This window comes from Garra rufa, chromosome 2, assembly GCF_049309525.1.
Source record: "Garra rufa chromosome 2, GarRuf1.0, whole genome shotgun sequence".
Classification (NCBI taxonomy): Eukaryota; Metazoa; Chordata; class Actinopteri; order Cypriniformes; family Cyprinidae; genus Garra; species Garra rufa.
Window position 1 is genome coordinate 23,136,560 of NC_133362.1, and position 19,194 is coordinate 23,155,753.

Sequence of the window (19,194 nt, forward strand, 5' to 3'; positions counted from 1 at the left end):
ACATTGATTTAATAATGTCATAAACTTTAAACCCTACACCACCTTATAAAAGTTTGTAATATAATCCATAATGCCAAATAGAATCAAATGCTTTTTTGAATTTGACAAAGCATACAAATATTTTTCCGTGTTTGGTCTGTTTTACGTGTTTATTGTGTAGGGTGTAAATGTGGTCAGTAGTTCTGTAATTTGGAAGAAGGAAGTTCACTATTCTATTGTTTAAAATACTTCTAAATAACTTCCCCAGATTACTGCCCACACAAATGCCTCTGAAATTATTAGGGTCCAATTTATCTCCACTTGTGAATTGGGGTAATAAGACCTTAGTTCCGGCTGTTGTCCTGACATCTGGAGCCAAGCACAAGGTAGAATAATTTGGGCATAGCGGTCTGAAGCTCAGGTGTGCTGTGTTTCAGCATTTAACCTTTAATGCTGTCAGGACCACAAGGTTTTTTTACCTTTTGGTTTTGAGTTTTTTTTGGCAATTCTTCATATGTAATTGGAAAGTCTAGTTGGGAAGTTTGTAGATTTAGTTTGATCTGATCATAATTGTTATTGAGTTGTTTTGGAGGGATTTCTTTACATAAATTTTAAAAATGTTTGGTCCAAATGTTTCCATCTTGTATTGGTAAGTCTTGCGCTGTTGTGGTGTGGCGCGGCAACTGTCGCGGTACATAATTGGGTCAATACCGGAATCCCGATAAGCTTCAGGACAAATAATACTGTTATCGATACTTGCATTCTTTTATCTCTGTATACTTAAATGTTAATGACGCATTAGAAGCTGCTGCTTGTCATTTTCCTTCACTGAATGATGTGGCCGACGTTTGCTTGACGTGCGTCTGATATCCATGCGCATTTGTGGTGTGTGTTTGCGTGCAGACAAGCAGTCATTGCGGCAAGGGTGAAACGTTCGAAAGTGTGGGCTCACATTACAAAACAAAGTGACACCAGTGTCCGATGCAATATATGCATTTTTAAATCTAAATTAAATACTCATTTCTTTAGCCAAGCATTCACATAATGTATCTCATAACCCTGTACTTCAGTTACATCGGATCAAATGCACATCAACACTCTTCAGCTTGGTTGGAACAGCAGCTACGCTAATTATTTCTCTTTTTTCTCTGTTTCTGCCACGGGATTGACATCCCGTGGTAACTATGAATAAAACAAGATTCAGTCTGGATTCAGAATCCCAGAGAAGAGATGATGCCAACCCCTCAGAGGACCTCTGATGCCAGCCCTGAAACAACATACAGCACTACAAAATTTTGCTACAGGTTTGATTGCAACACATAATCATTACTATTAATAGTGTTCATCGTCTGCTTGATTACACCATTACTGATTTTAACATATATCTATACCATATGTACATCAAGTTGACATACACTAGTTACCAGTAGTAAGCTAAATATATTGTAGTAACCCAAATTTTCTGTACAGCTGCTTTGCAACGATTTGTATTGTGAAAAGCGCTATAAAAATAAACTTGAGTTGAATTGTATTGAATATGCAGTTGTATAATAGTGAACTAAGGAGGGAACACTAGCAATATAATAAAACATTTACCAACAAAACACATCTATTTCAAGCAATGCGCTCTATTTACTATGTCTCCTGGTTTCAGCTCCAAAAACAGCCCCAAATCGCGACATCAAATGTTAATTCAGCGGTAGAGTTACACTCATTAACACTGCACTTATTTGCAATCACAAAAGTACATTATTTGCATGTGCTTTAAAGCTTTGCACGTGTCGTGCATGCATTGGTCCCTCTACCAATTGATGATTTCACCAAGGTTAATAAAGCTATAACATGTTAATTGTTTGAGTTATCGTTTTACTATTGTTGTTTTATCAGCAATCAAGGATTAACAATCACAGCTTGAACATTGACCCATCTATCAAAATAAATGATTTTATTCTTCTCTAGGCTATCGATCAAACTTCATTGCAATGAATTGTTAAATGTTAGTGAAAAACCAAGACAAACGTATTGTTTACCTCATAAAGCAAACATAGCCTTTGGATATTTTTATAATTGTCCTTTATTCCCCGTCCTCTTGCAACGGTGATTATTTTAATAATGCATTGCATTTAAATACACAAAACGTGATTACAGTATTATTCTTATTAGGCTTTACATCATGTATAATAACATTGGTAAATATGGACAAGTTTCTTTTTACCAGGCAAAAGTTATAGTGGCATACAAATGTACAAATGATGGCCTATCGTCAAGCATTTTATTTTGAGTACTTCACTTCATGTCTAATAACGGTGGTGAATATGGACAAGTTTCTTGTTACCTAGCAGAAGTTACAGGGGGATACGTATCTTTTCAGACCGTATTTTCAACCTGCTATAAAAAGTATCCCCCCTCCGAACTGTACAAACGATGGCCTATCATCAAGTGTTTTATTTTGTGAATACTTCTCTTCATGTCTAATAACAGTGGTTAATATAGACAAGTTTCTTGTTATCTGGCAAAAGTTATAGTGGGATACGTATTTTTTCAGACTGTATTTTCGACCAGCTAGAAAAAGTATCCCACCCTTCAAAATGTACAAATAATGGCCTATCATCAAGAGTTTTATTTTGTGGGTATTTCACATCATGTCTAATAACAGTGGTGAATTTAGACAAATTTCTTGTTACCTGGCAAAAGTTGTAGTGGGAAACATACCTTTTCAGACCATATTTTCGACCTGCTATAAAAAGTATCCCCCCTCCAAAATGTACTAATGGTGGCCTATCATCAAGTGTTTTATTTTGTGCATACGTCACATCATGTCTAATAACAGTGGTGAATACCAGGCAAAAGGTATAATGGGATACGTATTTTTTCAGGCCGTATCTTTAGCCTGCTATAAAAAGTATCCCCGCTTCTACAAACGATGGCCTATCATCAAGTGTTTTATTTTGTGAATATTTCTCATCATGTCTAATAACAGTGTTTCTTGTTACCTGGCAAAAGTTAAAGTGGGATTCATATTTTCAGACAGTATTTTCAATCTGCCAAAATTTGTATCCCCCCTCCAAAATGTACAAATCATGGCCTATCATCAAGTGTTTTATTTTGTACTTCACATCATGTCTAATAACAGTGGTGAATATAGACAAGTTTCTTGTTACCTGGCAAAAGTTATAGTAGGATACGTATTTTTTCAGACTGTATTTTCAACCTGCTATGAAAAAGTATCCCACCCTTCAAAATGTACAAATAATGGCCTATCATCAAGTGTTTTATTTTGTGAATATTTCTCATCATGTCTAATACCAGTGGTGAATATGGACAAGTTTCTTGTTACCTGGCAAAAGTTATAGTGGGATTCATATTTTCAGACAGTATTTTCAATCTGCCAAAATTTCGTATCCCCTTCCAAAATGTGCAAATGATGGCTTATCATCAAGTGTTTTATTTTGTGGGTATTTCACGTTATGTCTAATAACAGTGGTGAATATGGACAAGTTCCTTTTTACCAGGCAAAAGGTATAGTGGGATACATATTTTTTCAGACCGTATTTTCAACCAGCCAAAATTTGTATCCCCCCTCCAAAATATACAAACGATGGCCTATCATCAAGTGTTTTATTTTGTGCATACTTCTCATCATGTCTAATAACAGTGTTGAATATAGACAAGTTTCTTGTTACCAGGCAAAAGGTATAGTGGGATACATATTTTTTTCAGACCGTATTTTAAACCTGCCAAAATGTGTATCCCCCCTTCCAAAATGTACAAATGATGATCTATCAAGCGTTTTAGTTTGTAAATACTTCTCCTCATGTCTAATAACAGTGGTGAATATGGACAAGTTTGTTGATACCTGGCAAAAGTTATAGTGGGATATGTATTTCTTTACACCGTATTTTTAACCTGCTATAAAAAGTATCCCGGCTCCTACAAACAATGGCCTATAATCAAGTGTTTTATATTGTGAATACTACTAACAGTGGTGAATATGGATAAGTTTCAAAAAGTTATAGTGGCTTACAAATGTGCAAATGATGGCCTATCCTATCATCAAGTGTTTTATTCTGTCAGTACTTCACACCATGTCTAATAACAGTGGTGAATATAGACAAGTTTCTTGTTACCTGGCAAAAGTTATAATAGGATACATATTTTTTCAGACCGTATCCTCAGCCTGCTATAAAAAGTATCCCGGCTCCTACAAACAATGGCCTATAATCAAGTGTTTTATATTGTGAATACTACTAACAGTGGTGAATATGGACAAGTTTCTTGTTACCAGGCAAAAGTTATAGTGGCATAGATATTCTTTCAGACCGTATTTTCAACTTGCCAAAGTTTGTATCCCCCCTCCAAAATGTTCAAATCATGGCCTATCATCAAGTGTTTTATTTTGTACTTCACATCATGTCTGATAACAGTGGTGAATATTGACAAGTTTCTTGTTACCTGGCAAAAGTTATAGTGGGGATACGTATTTTTTTCAGACTGTATTTTCTACCTGCTATAAAAAGTATCCCACCCTTCGAATTGTACAAATAATGGCCTATCATCAAGTGTTTTATTTTGTGGGTATTTCACGTCATGTCTAATAACAGTGGTGAATATGGACATGTTCCTTTTCCTGGCAAAAGTTATAGTGGGATAAAAAATTTTTCACACCGTATTTTCAACCTGCCAAAATTTGTACCCCCCCCCCCTCCAAAATATACAAACGATGGCCTATCATCAAGTGTTTTATTTTGTGAATACTTCACATCATCTCTAATAACAGTGGTGAATATGGACAAGTTTGTTGATACCTGGCAAAAGTTATAGTGGGATATGTATTTTTTCCAGACCGTATCATCAGCCTGCTATAAAAAGTATCCTCCTCCTACAAACAATGGCCTATAATAAAGTGTTTTATATTGTGAATACTTAACATCATGTTTAATAAAAGTGGTGAATATGGACATTTCTTCTAATGGGATACGTATTTGTCCGTACCGTATTTTCAGCTTGCTTTAAAAAGTATCCCCCCTCCAAAATGTACAAACGATGGAATACTTCTCATCATGTCTAATAACAGTGGTGAATATGGACATGAATATGGACATTTTCGGACCATAATTTCGACCTGCTATAAAAAGTGTCCCCCTTGAAAATGTACAAACAATGGCCTATCAAGTGTTTTATATCGTGATTACTTCATGTTTAATAAAAGTGGTGAATATGGACAAGTTTCTTCTTACCAGGCAAAAGTTACAGTGGGATACATATTCTTTCGTTTTTTTTTTACCTTCAGCCTGCTATAAGTATCCCGGCTCCTACAAACAATGGCCTATCATCAAGTGTTTTATATTGTGAATACTTCATCATATCTAATAACAGTGGTGAATATGGACAAATTTCTTCTTACCTGGCAAGTTATAGTGGAATACGCACCTTTTCGGACCATATCCTCAGCCTGCTATAAAAAAGTATGCTCTCTCCAAAATGTGCAAATGATGGTCTATCATCAAGTGTTTTATTTTCTTAATAATTCACAACCTGTCTCATAACAGTAGTGAATGTGGACAAATTTCTTGTTACCTGGTAAAAGTTATAGTAAGTTTTCACACCTTATTTTCAACCTGCCAAAATTTTTATCCCTCCTCCAAAATGTAAAAATGATGGCCTATCAAGTGTTTTATTTTGTGAATACTTCGCATTGTCTAATTTCGGGGATAAATATGAACAAGTTTCTTCATACCAGGCAAAGTTTTGGTGAGATATGTATTTTTAGACCATATTTTCAACCTGCTATAAAAAGTATCCCTCCTCCAAAATGTCCAAACGATGGTCTATTATTATTTCATTTTGTAAGTACTTCACATCATTGTTACCTGGCAAAAGTTATAGTGGTATACGTATCTTTTCAAACCATATTTTTGACCTGAAAAAATTTGTTGCCCCCCTGCAAAATGTACAAACGATGACCTATTATCAAGTGTTTTATTTTGTAAGTACTTCACATCATTTCTTAAAACAGTGGTGAATATAGACAAGTTTCTTATTACTTGGCAAAAATTATAGTGGGATACATATTTTTTCAGATCATATCTTCAGCCTGCTATAAAAAGTATCCCCCCCCCCCCCTTACAAACAATGGCCTGCATTGTTTTATTTTGAGAATACTTCCCATCCTGTTAAATACCAGTGGTGAATATGGACAAGTTTCTTCTCACCTGGCAAAGGTTATACTGGGATACATTTTTTTTTCAGACCGCATTTTCAATCTTCTATAAAAAGTATCCCCTTCCAAAATGTACAAATGATGGCCTATCATCAAGTGTTTTATTTTGTAAATACTTCTCATCATGTCTAATAACAGTGGTGAATATGGACAAGTTTCTTACCTGCCAAAAGTTATAGTGGGATACATATATTTCAAACTGTATTTTTAACTTGCTATAAAAAGTATCCCCGCCTCTGGATTGTGCTGTGAACCCAAACACGACAATGTTTGGTAAAAAGCAGCGATCATTATCTCCACCATGGTTGCAGAGATGGGAAAAAAAAAAATTTCACTTTGTGTTTGGTGTGAACGCACCATTAGAATTTGGGAGTGGTGTGTGCAAACCAAATGTAAATTTAATTATTCACGTGAGTAGATTACATAAGTCAATGCAAAGACATGAATGACGCAAATTGGGCGATGCGATTGCTGCGAACGTGCAATATCACGTCTTTTGCGCAAGTTGAAAAATTAACTCAAGCGGAAAATTCGCATGACACGTCGCAAAAGTCAATCAGCTGAAAACTTATTGACATCTTGTTTGACATGTCCAGTTGTATCAGAAAATGGACGAAAGCATTATGCGATGATTTTATTTGCGCAACTGACCTGAAAAACATTCCGCGAGTAATGTAGCGCAATAATGCAGTGAGAATATTGGCTTTGCATTTAGTGTAACACAGTGCAAGTGTACATTTAAGGTCCAAAAGATGTTTTTTAAAACCCATAATGCATTTATTCACTGGCTTCAGAAACACTATTGTATTTTTAAAAAATTAATAAAAAAATACTATTCCCTTTTAAAAACCATATGGTGAATACTACATGATTACAATAAAAAAACTCAGGCATATTTTATTTTTTTTGCCAGTTATCCACAGTTTAAAAAAATAATAATTGTGTAACATTTCATTTCTGGATGAAACGTATCCACAGATGGAGAAATGTTGGGTAAACATAAACCAATTATTTTCCATCCAGATGAGGGCAGTACACAGAGTCCTAGCATACTGATTAGTAGGGTGTTAGTCTTGGCGAGTGATGCTTTCCCTCATTTCCAATAGGTTCAACCTGCAATCCCAGCTAAACTGCATGCATTACAAAAGATACTGTACAGTAAGAAGCTTCCAGAGTTGGCCTGCTGAGATCTTGTCCTTGCTGAAATTTTGCCTAAAATCTCCTTTGACAGAATTTAGCAGAGGGACACATCTTCTCTCCGTTGAACACTGGTATTTATATACGTGCATTTCATCAGTATCGGTTTGCCATGTTTTTCTGCTCCAGTCTAAGTTTGAGTTCAGAAACCAGTGCGGTGTTGACAGGATTGTCTTTAGCCCTATGAGATCTTCTCTTTGTCTTGGAGGCCACTGAGGCGGAAACTGTAGGTACTGTCCACTCCCGATCACCATGTCTATAGTGACTCGGCAACGGTGGAGGCATGACGGGGGCGTTAGGAGGTGACGGAGGGGCTCGATGAGAATACACTGTAATGTTGTTGTTACAGTTGATATTGTCTGCTGTAGGGATCTCCAGATCCTCATTTCGACGCTTACCTCCATCTCTGAATGGTTGCTGGAAGTCGTCTTGTTTCCGGGGTTTACGCTTCCTTCGTATGATGCGACGGGACGGTAGGATCTTATTGGACTTGACATTTCTCACATATATAACAGTAGAGATGAAGACTGTCACAAAAACCATGATTATAATGACACCACTGATCAAGCCTAGGATTTGCATGGGATTGTCCCTACTTTTCAATAAAAAGGACGTCAAAGGACCCTTGAGTTGAGTCTGTAAAAGAGCACAAAGAGAAATCAAGTCCATAGGACTCAAGGATGATGTACTGTAGATTTCTTGCTGTTTGGTTAAAGACATGATAAAAGTGAGGCAGATAAACAGCATACTTAAGTCAAATACATGCAGAATCAGTATACTATAGTATACTGTATAGATTAGAAAGTGCTGCATGACATCTCGAAAGCTGATTTGGAAAATCAGACTGATTTGGTGTTAATTTATAAATTCTGTTATAGATTTGAATGTAACAGAGTCTGGATGCACAGTAAGACAAGATCAGAAGGGTTGAATGAGGCACCCAAAATTAAGACCATGCAGCCTCATTTTTATCATCTCAAACATCTACTGTATGATGGAGACCAGGGATGCCCAAACTCAGTCTTGAAGGTCTAGTGTTCTGCAGAGTTTAGCTCCAACCCCAATTAGACACCTGAACCAGCTAATCAAGCCCTAACTAGGCATACTAGAAACTTCCAGGCACGTTGGAGCTAAACTCTGCAGTACATCAGAACTGAGTTTGGGCGCCCCTGATGTAGACTGAATGGAGAAATATGGTTGGAGCCACGTAAGAGAGAAATAAAAGCTATTATTTTGAAAAATGTTTTAACTGTGCTCATGTACTCTTTTACAGACTTTTTACTTGCCTTTAAACAACAGTAAAATCATGTAAGGATGGAAAAAATGAAGAAGAACGCTAAGTGTTGGTGTCTGTGTCAAAGTGTCTCATGGTCAGGGCCTCCTAATAATCTTTCTGATCTTGCCCCTTGGCTGGACCCGGGACTTTTTCACAGCTTTCCAGAAAATTATGGTGGATATAAAAACGGTCAGACAGATGGCGAGGACTACAATGCTCATACAAATGCCGAAAACAGTCCAGGGACGAGTTCTCAGACTCAAGAAGTATGAAATCATTCTGGATTTGATCTGTAAAGCACACAATAACACAAAACTTAAACTAGGTTTGATTCTTGTATGCATTTAAGAGATATATTCATATTCTGATAGCCTTTCTGGTTTACATGTGCAATTACTTGGCTGTCAAAATGCTTAAGGGAGGTGGTTTCCTTAGTTTCCTTTTTTTTTTTGTTAAATATAAAAGTTTTTATTGTATAAGTAACTATGATTGCCATTCACATTAATAAAGACCTACTTACTGCTTCTGTGATGTCAATCTTTACCACTGTGGTGGTGCTGAAGGATGGAGAACCTCTGTCTTTAGCCTGAACAACCACAGACCAGGTGCACTCTTTGTGATTGGTGATATTTTGGACTATGTCCATGGACTTGATATACGGCTTCAGTTTTATTTCTCCCGTGTCTGCATCAATGTCAAATATGTTGTCTGGGTCAGACTTCATGATGGAGTATTCAATAACATTATTGGGCTCTTCTGCATCTTCATCAATTGCCTACAAATCATCAAACACAGTCAACTGACAAGTATATAATTCGAAGAACAAACAGAACATAAAAATACAACAAATATGGCTAACCTCTATTTTCACTGGTGCTCCAATCACCATTGTCTTTTCTAGAGAGTTTTCATTAAATGCTGGTGAATGGTCATTGAGGTCCGTGATGGTGACAAAGACTTCTGCAAGGCTGTATTTTCCCTCAGTGTCTTCGGCCTTCACGTAGAAATTATATTTGGATTTAACCTCAGCGTCCAGACTGGCCCAGGGCTGAGTGTAGATGATTCCAGAATCAGACTGAATGAGAAACCTGCAGAAGAATGTAAAACAGGAAATGAGTTCTATAGGACAAACCAGGATTACATGGGGCTTGTTGTTCAGGGAGATGTTAACATGATTTAAAGCTTACAGAACACAATATAAATGAGTCACCGATACTCTCTCCATTTGAAAACTGTTACGTATACTTATTGTCAACAAGATGAAATATCATATCCTTGTAGTCAAATGTCTTGAACTTTTCCATTATGAGGCAATATTTGCCCCCTAGAATTGCTTTCCAGGAGAATTGCTTTTTCAGGATTTTTAAAGTCGTAACTTCAACTTGGTCATAATTTCGACTTTTTACCTCATAATTATAACTTATGTCATAATTCCGACTTTTAAAGGCATGAATGTTTTTTTTTTTTTTGTGGTTTAAATGGGCTTCCATAATTTCCTACACAAATATATTTTAACATGTAATTTATTCTTGTCATGTCAAGGCTGAATTTTCAGCATCTATTACTCCAGTGTTTAACATTGCATAATCTTTCAGAATACATTCTATTAATGTTGTATAAATAACAATTTAAAATAGAGATATTGTTTTAAAACATATTTGATCAATTTAATGCATCCTTGCTAAATAAAATAGACAAATAAATAAATGAATGAATAAATCTAAAATAAAAAGCATAAAATCTTACTGATCCCAAACAATTGTATTATTTTCATATTTAATTATTTTTGGTCTAGAAAAGACGTGCTGCGCCTTTAAGTGCGGCTGTTACATGAGCAGGAGAACAGTCTATTTCCTGCCCAAATCCCATTAGTGGATTAACCAAGATGGAGGGGCAGGTAACTCTTTGTTTGCAGTGCTCCAGAAATGCAGTTTTGTTGTTCTACTACTGATTCTGAATAAAAAAAATGTATGCTGTTCATTCAATATTATTTAAAAACTGGAGATGACATAAAATATGATGAATAAAACTGGAATGAATAGCAGACAGCATGCTGACACTTTAGAGTTGTTGTCAGTAAAACAAAATGAAACACAAGCTGGTATTAACAGACTGTGTGGTCTGTCTGGCAGAAACAAAACCGAAAAGATCCCACGCTCACTCAGCCTTTCCAATAACAGAGTGAACACATTATTGAAGAGTGAAAGATATTAGAAATCAGGCTTACCGCATAGATTTAATATGCCTGTTCTGCCAACAAGCCATCATTTACACGGTTTGTATTTATGTGTTTATGCTCTATAAAATATGAAGCATACTACTATCATCTGTTTCTGGGTTTAGGAAGCTTGAGAAGGATTTATTAAATTAGGAGCCGGGAACAGCGGGAGGACTAAAACCCTGTTCCAAGACATCAAGAATATTTCAGCTGTTTGTGTGGTGACTTTGGAATCTAATAAAAGAAAAGAAAATCGTATCCTCTTGGGTACAGCGAGTTCTTACAGCTAGTCTTACAACAACATGAAAAGTTATTGAAAGTTCATGCTTGAGCATCTGTAAGCTGTGTGTGACGAATTGAGGTGAGCTTACATCCCTCCCGTTCTCCCACTCACTAAATAGTCTGTGTTTCTGGCGTTAATGATGTTGCATAAGCGACTGTTTTTTTTCCCCTGTGGCTTATTCCAGTTGACTGGCGTTGCATCAGTAGGATCTTAAAGCATTTCAACCTTTAAAAAGACCACACACGCTCTGAAAACAAAGGGGAAATAAACATTAAAATGGAGGAAGGGTACTCACAGGTCTGCTCCTGAACCATAGATGGAGTATTTGACCACACCCCAAAGACCAGAATCAGGATCTGTGGCCTGCAGAGAGCATAAGGAGCAAACGTCATCAACTGGCATCTGTTCCCATACATAAATGTGATGCCAACATCTACGTAACAGAACAGATGACGTTTTGAGCCAAAAGGCAGAACATTAGGAGCAATGTGGGATTTGTTAATCAGACTACATTAGTATTTGCCTTGTACTCATGGTTGTAGCATGTTCTTATGTCCAAGGTCAAAATACAGCAGGTCATTTAACAGATTGTAGTCCGGAAAGAGGCTAGCTCCTATGTGGCAAGTGCCTGCTTACACAGGGTGAGAGTTTATCTCAACAGGGTTCAATCTCTCTATCTACTGATGAAAGATGGAAAGATGGAGTGTGACATGTTTAGACCCTGATATGAGTTTAGCACCTGCGTAGTGGTTAGATGTGGAGAATAACTTTGTTTTTCCAACAATTACAACTGTTCTATTTAAATATACTTTAAAATGTGATTTATTCTTGTGATGGCAAAGCTGAACTTTCAGCAGTCTTCAGTGTCACATGATCCTTCAGAAATCATTCTAATATGATCATTCTGTAGTTCGTATTATTATCAAAGTTGAAACAAAAAATAAAAAAAATAAAAAAAAGGATTGCCACCTGAATGCTATAATGATATGACCACGTCCTGATGATATTTTTGTCTATTAAACCTCAAATCTGGGGTTTTAGCGTTACACAACTGAATGAAAATGATAGCCATCTGGCAGCTTACTACGTAATAGACTGTTTAGCAAGCATTCACATACTGAGCATGATTTTGGATTCTGATCCAAGCCCTCTAATGTTATATTTAGATTAATAATGCGTATAATGTATCCTTTTCCCGTAACAGAGAACAGTCTGGAGAGGATGACAAACATGTTAATCTTTTTGTGCTTATGTCTGGAGTGCTCTGTCCTCACCGTCACAGACACAACATTGGATCCTCCGGGTGAATTTTCTGGAATCCGGGCGATGTAAAAATCAGAGGAGAATTTGGGAGCATTATCATTGGTGTCTAGCAGATGAATGATTATGTCTGCTGTGGCGCTGAATCTCTCAGGTGTGTCAATCTCTACAGCGAGGAGCTGGAAAAAAATGAGCATAACACATTTCTACCACTGGTAACATATTATGATTATTGAAATCTATGTATAGAGGACTCATTTATCAAAAACACTTCTATATTTATAATAGTCTAGGGTCTTTCATTCTGTATTTTATTGCACTTTAAAGTCAGGCTAAAGGATAAAATCCACTTTTTCTATCACACATGCATGTTTATATTGTATAATACAGATGAAATGAAGTTTACATACTCCTGTTAAATGTAAATTATTTTACCAAAATAAAGAGGGATCAGACAAAATGCATGTTATTTATTATTTAGTACTGACCTGAATAAGATATTTCACATAAAATATTTACATATAGTCCACAAGAGAAAATAATAGCTTAATTTATAAAATGACCCAGTTCAAAATTTTACATACACTTAATTCTGAATACTGTGTTCTTACCTGAAATATCCACAGCTGTTTGTTTTTTTTTTGTTTAGTGATAGTTGTCCATGAGTCTGTTGTTTGTCCTGAACCTGAAACTGCCCGCTGTTCTTCAGAAAAAATCCTTCAGGTCCCACAATTTATTTATTTTATTTTTTTCAGCATTTTTGTGTATTTGAACCCTTTCCAACAATGACTGTATGATCCATCTTTTCACACTGAGGACAACTGAGGGACTCGTATGGAATTATTACAGAAGGTTCAAACACTCAGTGATGCTTCAGAAGGAAATACACAATGCATTAAAGGTAAATTTGACTTATTTTGTCTTCTGGAAAACATGTAAGTATCTTCTGTAGCTTCAGAAGAGCAGTACTACAAGACAAAATATGATATTTAGGCAAAATAAGAAAAAAATTACACATTTTCATTCTGTTCAAAAGTTTACACCCCTGGCTCTTAATGCATAGTTTTTCCTTCTGGAGCATCAGTGAGTGTTTGAACCTTCTGTAATAGTTGCGTATGAGTCCCTCAGTTGTCCTCAGTGTGAAAAGATGGATCTCAAAATCATACAGTCATTGTTGGAAATGGTTCAAATACACAAAAATGCTGAAAACCACAGAATTTGTGGGACCTGAAGGATTTTCTTTCTGAAAAATAACAGGCAGTTTAACTGTTCAGGACAAACAATGGACTCATGAACAAAAATCACAAAAAAAAAAAAAAAAAAAAAAAACATTTTTATAAATTCAACTATTATTTTCTCTTGTGGACTCTATGTAAACGTCTTTTATGTGAAATATCTTATTCAGGTCAGTACTAAATTAAAAATAACATACATTTTGTATGATGCCTCTTATTTTGGTAAAATAACTAACATTTTGCAGATTCTGCAAGGTGTATGTATTGTAAACTTTTGACCTTAACTGTATATGCAACAAATTTGTTGTCCCATTATTTGTCCATATTTAAGATCAAGCACATACTGTGTATATAAATTCCCATAAGATCCTATTCACCTTAAATGTCAGGAATTGTGATTTCTCAAAATCCATCGCAGCAGAATCCTCTACCAGGACAGTGACTTGCGCTTCATTCAGAACGGTTTGAGGGACCACTCTTAACATGCGGCCTGGGCCCACCAGTCTAAGGTGAAACTTTGCATTTGATCCCTGAAAAGGTACAAAATAAACATGTTTGGTAACATGCAGAGTTAATATAGAGAACTATTAAGAAAATTGAATTGGCATAAGTCAAAACTATTTTAAATGGATGGCAAAAATGACTGTTAGAATGATCAGGATAACATCTTTTTGTGTCAGTTATGCTCACCCATGTGATCCTTTTGTGTGTAATAAATTCCGCATCTCAATGTGACTAAATGCTGAATAACTAAAAATATTGCATATTATGACAAAAGCTTAACAGAGATCAACTGCTTATTTGGGTGCCATCCTATCATTTATGTAACATAAATGACAATGTTTTATCATAACCAAATCTGCTCATAGAAAACATGGAAGTAATACATTAAACTAATGGTGCCTTGTTGATTTTTAAATAATGGTTGATCTGTACTACAAAATTACTCCAACTCAATTCAGAAAAAAATGCTTTTTAAAAATTCTCTTAAAGCAAGCTAAGCTTTTAGCTATGATAAGCCTATTGATAAAAAAAAGAAAGAAATGGTTCTCACCTGGTCGGAATCATTAACTGTGATTTTCAAGCCTCTCAGAAACTCTCCCTCTGGAGGATGTTCATACATAGTTAACTCAAACACATTCTGTGGTCCATTTTCTCCAAAGAATGTGGGAGGATGGTTGTTCAGATCCACTACCCGAATGGTCACTGTGGTGACTGCAAAGTCCAAGCGTTTTGCTTCTGGACCAACCTCTAAAGCCTAAGAAAGGAAGATACTGATGATTTTCAATATAACAAAATACATTAATACCAGCTGAGAGTTGCAAAAAGCCATGTTAAATTGATTGGCTTGACATACTCGTGTAATAAAGATGTGCATGTGTTAGAGATGTAGCTAAATACCATGGACAGAGATAGATTTTAGTAATTGGCTTATTCCTGAAATTGGCTTAAGCGCTGTCTCAAGTCAAAGATCAGGGGGACAGCAATGTTCAGAAACCAAACATCTGATGAAGAAAAAGAAGAAGCTGGAGATCTTACCTTGACTTTAATATTAAAGACTTCTCTCTTTAGGTCTGCTGGGTACACCTTCAGAGTGATACATCCACTGGTTTGATTGATGGCAAAAATCCCATCTGCTCCTGAATAAATAGGGTATTTGTTGACGTTTTGACCAATGGTGTGGAATCGAAACATCCTACTGAAATTTCTTTTCAGTGATCAAAAGATGTGGAAAACTAATTAATTATATTAACCAATAATACATACCAGAATCTATTGAATATATGATTGGATTTGGATTATCCATGTCTCCATCTTTGGCAAAAACTGTAAATATCTCAGATCCCTGTTGACAAAATTAGATTTTAGACCAGAAGCAGTAAGTTTGATTTTTGGTAAAACTGAATCTGAGAAAACTTTCTCAAAAAGCTATAGGGTAACATTAGCAGATATATAAGGAGAAGATATTTGAATGCATTCTAAGAAACTATATTCTACTGTAATGTTTCTTTGCTGTTTGGTAGAGGATAAGCTTAAGAACAGGTGTGCAGTAGCTCAGTATAGTCTTTTCCAGCTGATTTAAGCTGCACAGAATGAGACATCTGTGCTTCTCCAAAAATATTTGAGCAGGTTCAAACTGTAACATAGACAAGCTCTAATATGTAGCATTTGATTTGATTTTTCAGCAAGAATTAGATCAATGACATTAAAAACAATGTTACAAAAGATTTATTTTTTTAATCAATAAAGAAATCACTATATCTGTTTTTAACGGCACATTTCTGTTTTCAATTTTAAATTGTAATCATATTTCACAATATTCCTATTTTTACTGTATACCGATCAAACAAATGCAGCCATAACAGCAATAACTTCTAAGTAGAAGGCTGACTTTAATTACTTTTAATTACACTGAAGCACAATGGACCTGTAACATGTTGGTAAGAAATCATGGTGTAGTTTTACGAGAAATACTCACAGGCGAGGAGACCTCATAGACATAACCAAAGTATGGAGTCCCAACAAACACAGGGGGAGTGTCTTGTGTATCAATCACATTTATTGTCAAAGTGGTAGATGACGACATTACTTGTTGCTTGCCCTTGTACATGCCACCTCCATCCTGCAAACAAAAGTTTAGGTAATAACCTAAAAATTGGTACAACAGATAAAGGCTGGAAATGAAAAACTAAGCTTGAACTGGTAAAACAAGGAGAACAAAATCACACCCTCTTACCTTTGCCACCACAGTGATGAAATGTGTGCGGGATTTCTCATAGTCAAGGCTTTCACCAGGCTTTATCCGCAGCACGCCACTATGATGATCAATGGCAAACTTTGTGTTCGGTTCACTGCTCTGGATTTAAGAACAAACATGGAGATTCTAATGAAACTCTGTATAAGGGATGGAAAAGAAAAAAGCTCTCTACTTTCATTTGACCTTTAGTTCAGATTTTATCTCTCAACTGGATGCCAGATGTTACCTGGAGGAAGAAAGTGACTGATCCCCCTGAGCCGGTGTCTCTGTCCACTGCCTGCACTTTGAAGATGCTACTCCCAGATGTAGTGTTCTGTGTACACACACATACAGTCTACAAATCACCTTCAAAGCAAAACATTTTGATGACCAGGTATTTTGCAAGATATATAATTCAGCAAAGAATAATTAAGATAACAAGAGACATAATTCCTCACCTCTGGCACATCTAAGATGGAAGGCATGTTCTGAAACTGTGGTCTCTCATCATTGGCATCCATGACAAAAACTGAAATCTTTTCAACTACCTGACATGACAGAAGAGCATCAGAAAGATCACTACAAAACTCATCAAATACTCTGGATAAGACTCATGAATGGACAATACTTACTTTATTAAGGCCATCTGAGATACTGACAAAGACTTCAATGTCATCTTGTGCCTGTGAAAATAAAAAGACGCAGTGTCACTGTAGCATTCTCAGCACATTTAAAATGTGACACAAGTTTTAAAGTGTACCTCTCTGTCGAGTTCCTCAATTAGAGTTACGGCTCCAGATTTGGGATGAACACGAAAATATTCTTTGGATCCGGGTTCAAAGGCCATTCCATACTTTACTGGCTGGCCTTCAGGGTCGGTTCCATTAAGAAAATATATCTGTGTTCCTGAAATAATATAATTGTAAGTAGTTATTTCTGTGCTTTCATAAATAACACAAGTAAAAAATTAACTCTAAAGCAGTGGTTCTCAATTGACCCTTCGCAGGGAGTTTGATTAACTGGTGATCTGACCAATCGTAATGCGGAATTTGACATTTTTTGTTCGACAAACAAACCAGACAGGAGAGTAGATTAACATCGGTTGACTTGAAAAACTCTGATGTTTTTTCATGTTTATTTTATGCTATAACTAGTAAAGAGGAAGAGATGTTCGATTAACATGACACTTGAAGTGAGGCTCTACAGCTATCTGTCACAAATGAATGATATTTATTGTTTATTTCAAATTTGAAGGCTGAGACTTTGTTTCATACCTAAAGTAACCTGCTCTGTCTTGTCTGTTGGTGCACTGTCAGTTTTCTCTTTGCTCTTTTCTCTTTGCCATGGCTTGTCGGACACAGCAACAGTAATGAAGGGAGATCTTTGCGAAGGGTCAATTTGGGCCACCTGGGGTGCACAAGGAGGCCTCAACATGACTTAAAAATAACCTAAAATAACCTTAAACTTTTGGACGGTCATGGGGTCTCTGATTATTGTGGAGGCCTTGGAGTCTAAATGTTTGAGAAGTACTGCTTTAAAGCCATTTGAAACAATATTGTTTGCCGATTTGTAATCCATAGTCTATTTTCAGAAATATACCACAATCAACAACAAAGGTCAAAGGGTAAAATCACCACCCTGTGCCAAACTCAAGACACATGGCCATGTTAATACTAGGTGTACTAGCTAGCGGAGATATCAACAGGTGACAGATATCAATCAGATGGTACAGTAATTTTACCTTACCTTTTGGCGTATCCTCTGAGAGTTTTAACAGTGCCATATTACCACTGTTACTGTTAGGCCCATTATCATAGAAATAGGGTGCGTAGTCAGTCTGTGCTGTAAACAACAATAATGAGATATCAGAATGTGTAACATAACCAGACTTATAAGGACAAGGCATCATGTGCCGTACAACTGTACCTATCACAATATTTGCCATTTTTTCTGACATCAGGTTGATCACATGGCATAATGTAATCATACTAATGACTCTCTCTATCCACCTGTCTAGGATTACACGTGTCTTACGTCACAAATGCTTCAATATCCCTTGGTTCACCAAAGCTATTTCACTACAGAAATTCATTTATCAAACGAATTGATATCTAAATTTAGATTTAGACTTTCTTTCAGGGAAGTCTCTATTTGCTCACCTCCTACTGTCAAGCAAGAATAAAGGTGATGCAAATGAGAGAGAAACATCAAAAACAGTCAAGATTATTATCATTAGTCAACAGTATAACAATCAAGTAAAGGAATGTTTAATCGCCTGAGCCACATTCGTATTCAAAGATGTTAATGAATACATACCAAAGCAGAAATGCGCTAGCAGAAGAAATGACGAAAACTGTATTTCCATATCATTCGTCATCCTAATAAAGCAAAGCAGTTACAGCGTGCTACGGCAGTGTCCTTCTGAGGGTGTTTATTTCAGATTGAAGAGAGCTAAGGCAGGTGCTAAGAGCCTAATCCAATGACACGCCTTAACCCTTGAGAACATTTTTAGAAGCCCATCTTTACAGCCAGGCAACTAAAGACCACTAGAGGGGTTCATGAATAGCACACCTGACCTGATATGACAGGTTAGAGACTAGCTTTTTAGTTATAGTAGGACTGAAATCCCACATTTGGAATGCTGTATCTCTGTCTTAAAGGAACACTCACCAGTTAATACCCATGAAGTATTATTAAAAGAATCACCTAATTTTTAAGAGTAAAGCTTTTTTTGTGAATAAATGAATGAATAGCACATTTGTAAGCATTCTTCAGAATTTTTACAGGCA

General features: G+C 36.2%; 1 protein-coding gene across 3 annotated transcripts; it reads right to left on the reverse strand.

Annotated features, from left to right (window-relative positions):
- Positions 1-6,818: 6,818 nt before the first annotated feature.
- On the reverse strand, positions 6,819-18,835 carry cdhr1a (cadherin-related family member 1a). 3 transcript variants are annotated; one of them, XM_073833912.1, is made up of 17 exons: positions 18,722-18,835; positions 18,152-18,247; positions 17,166-17,311; positions 17,038-17,088; positions 16,864-16,953; positions 16,653-16,739; positions 16,406-16,525; positions 16,148-16,291; positions 15,436-15,514; positions 15,208-15,308; positions 14,723-14,926; positions 14,046-14,198; positions 12,448-12,612; positions 11,469-11,536; positions 9,532-9,760; positions 9,193-9,447; positions 6,819-8,032 (listed from the first exon to the last, which is right to left on the reverse strand). In XM_073833912.1, exons 1-17 carry the CDS (start codon positions 18,780-18,782, stop codon positions 7,493-7,495), a joined length of 2,589 nt encoding a protein of 862 aa, XP_073690013.1. In that variant the 5' UTR covers positions 18,783-18,835; the 3' UTR covers positions 6,819-7,492. The 3 variants fall into 3 exon arrangements, with proteins under 3 accessions (XP_073690013.1, XP_073690012.1, XP_073690014.1); XM_073833911.1 differs by lacking the exon at positions 18,722-18,835 and having other exon boundaries at positions 18,152-18,709; XM_073833913.1 differs by lacking the exon at positions 18,722-18,835 and having other exon boundaries at positions 7,893-8,962; positions 18,152-18,712.
- Between the last annotated feature and the right edge of the window lie 359 nt (positions 18,836-19,194).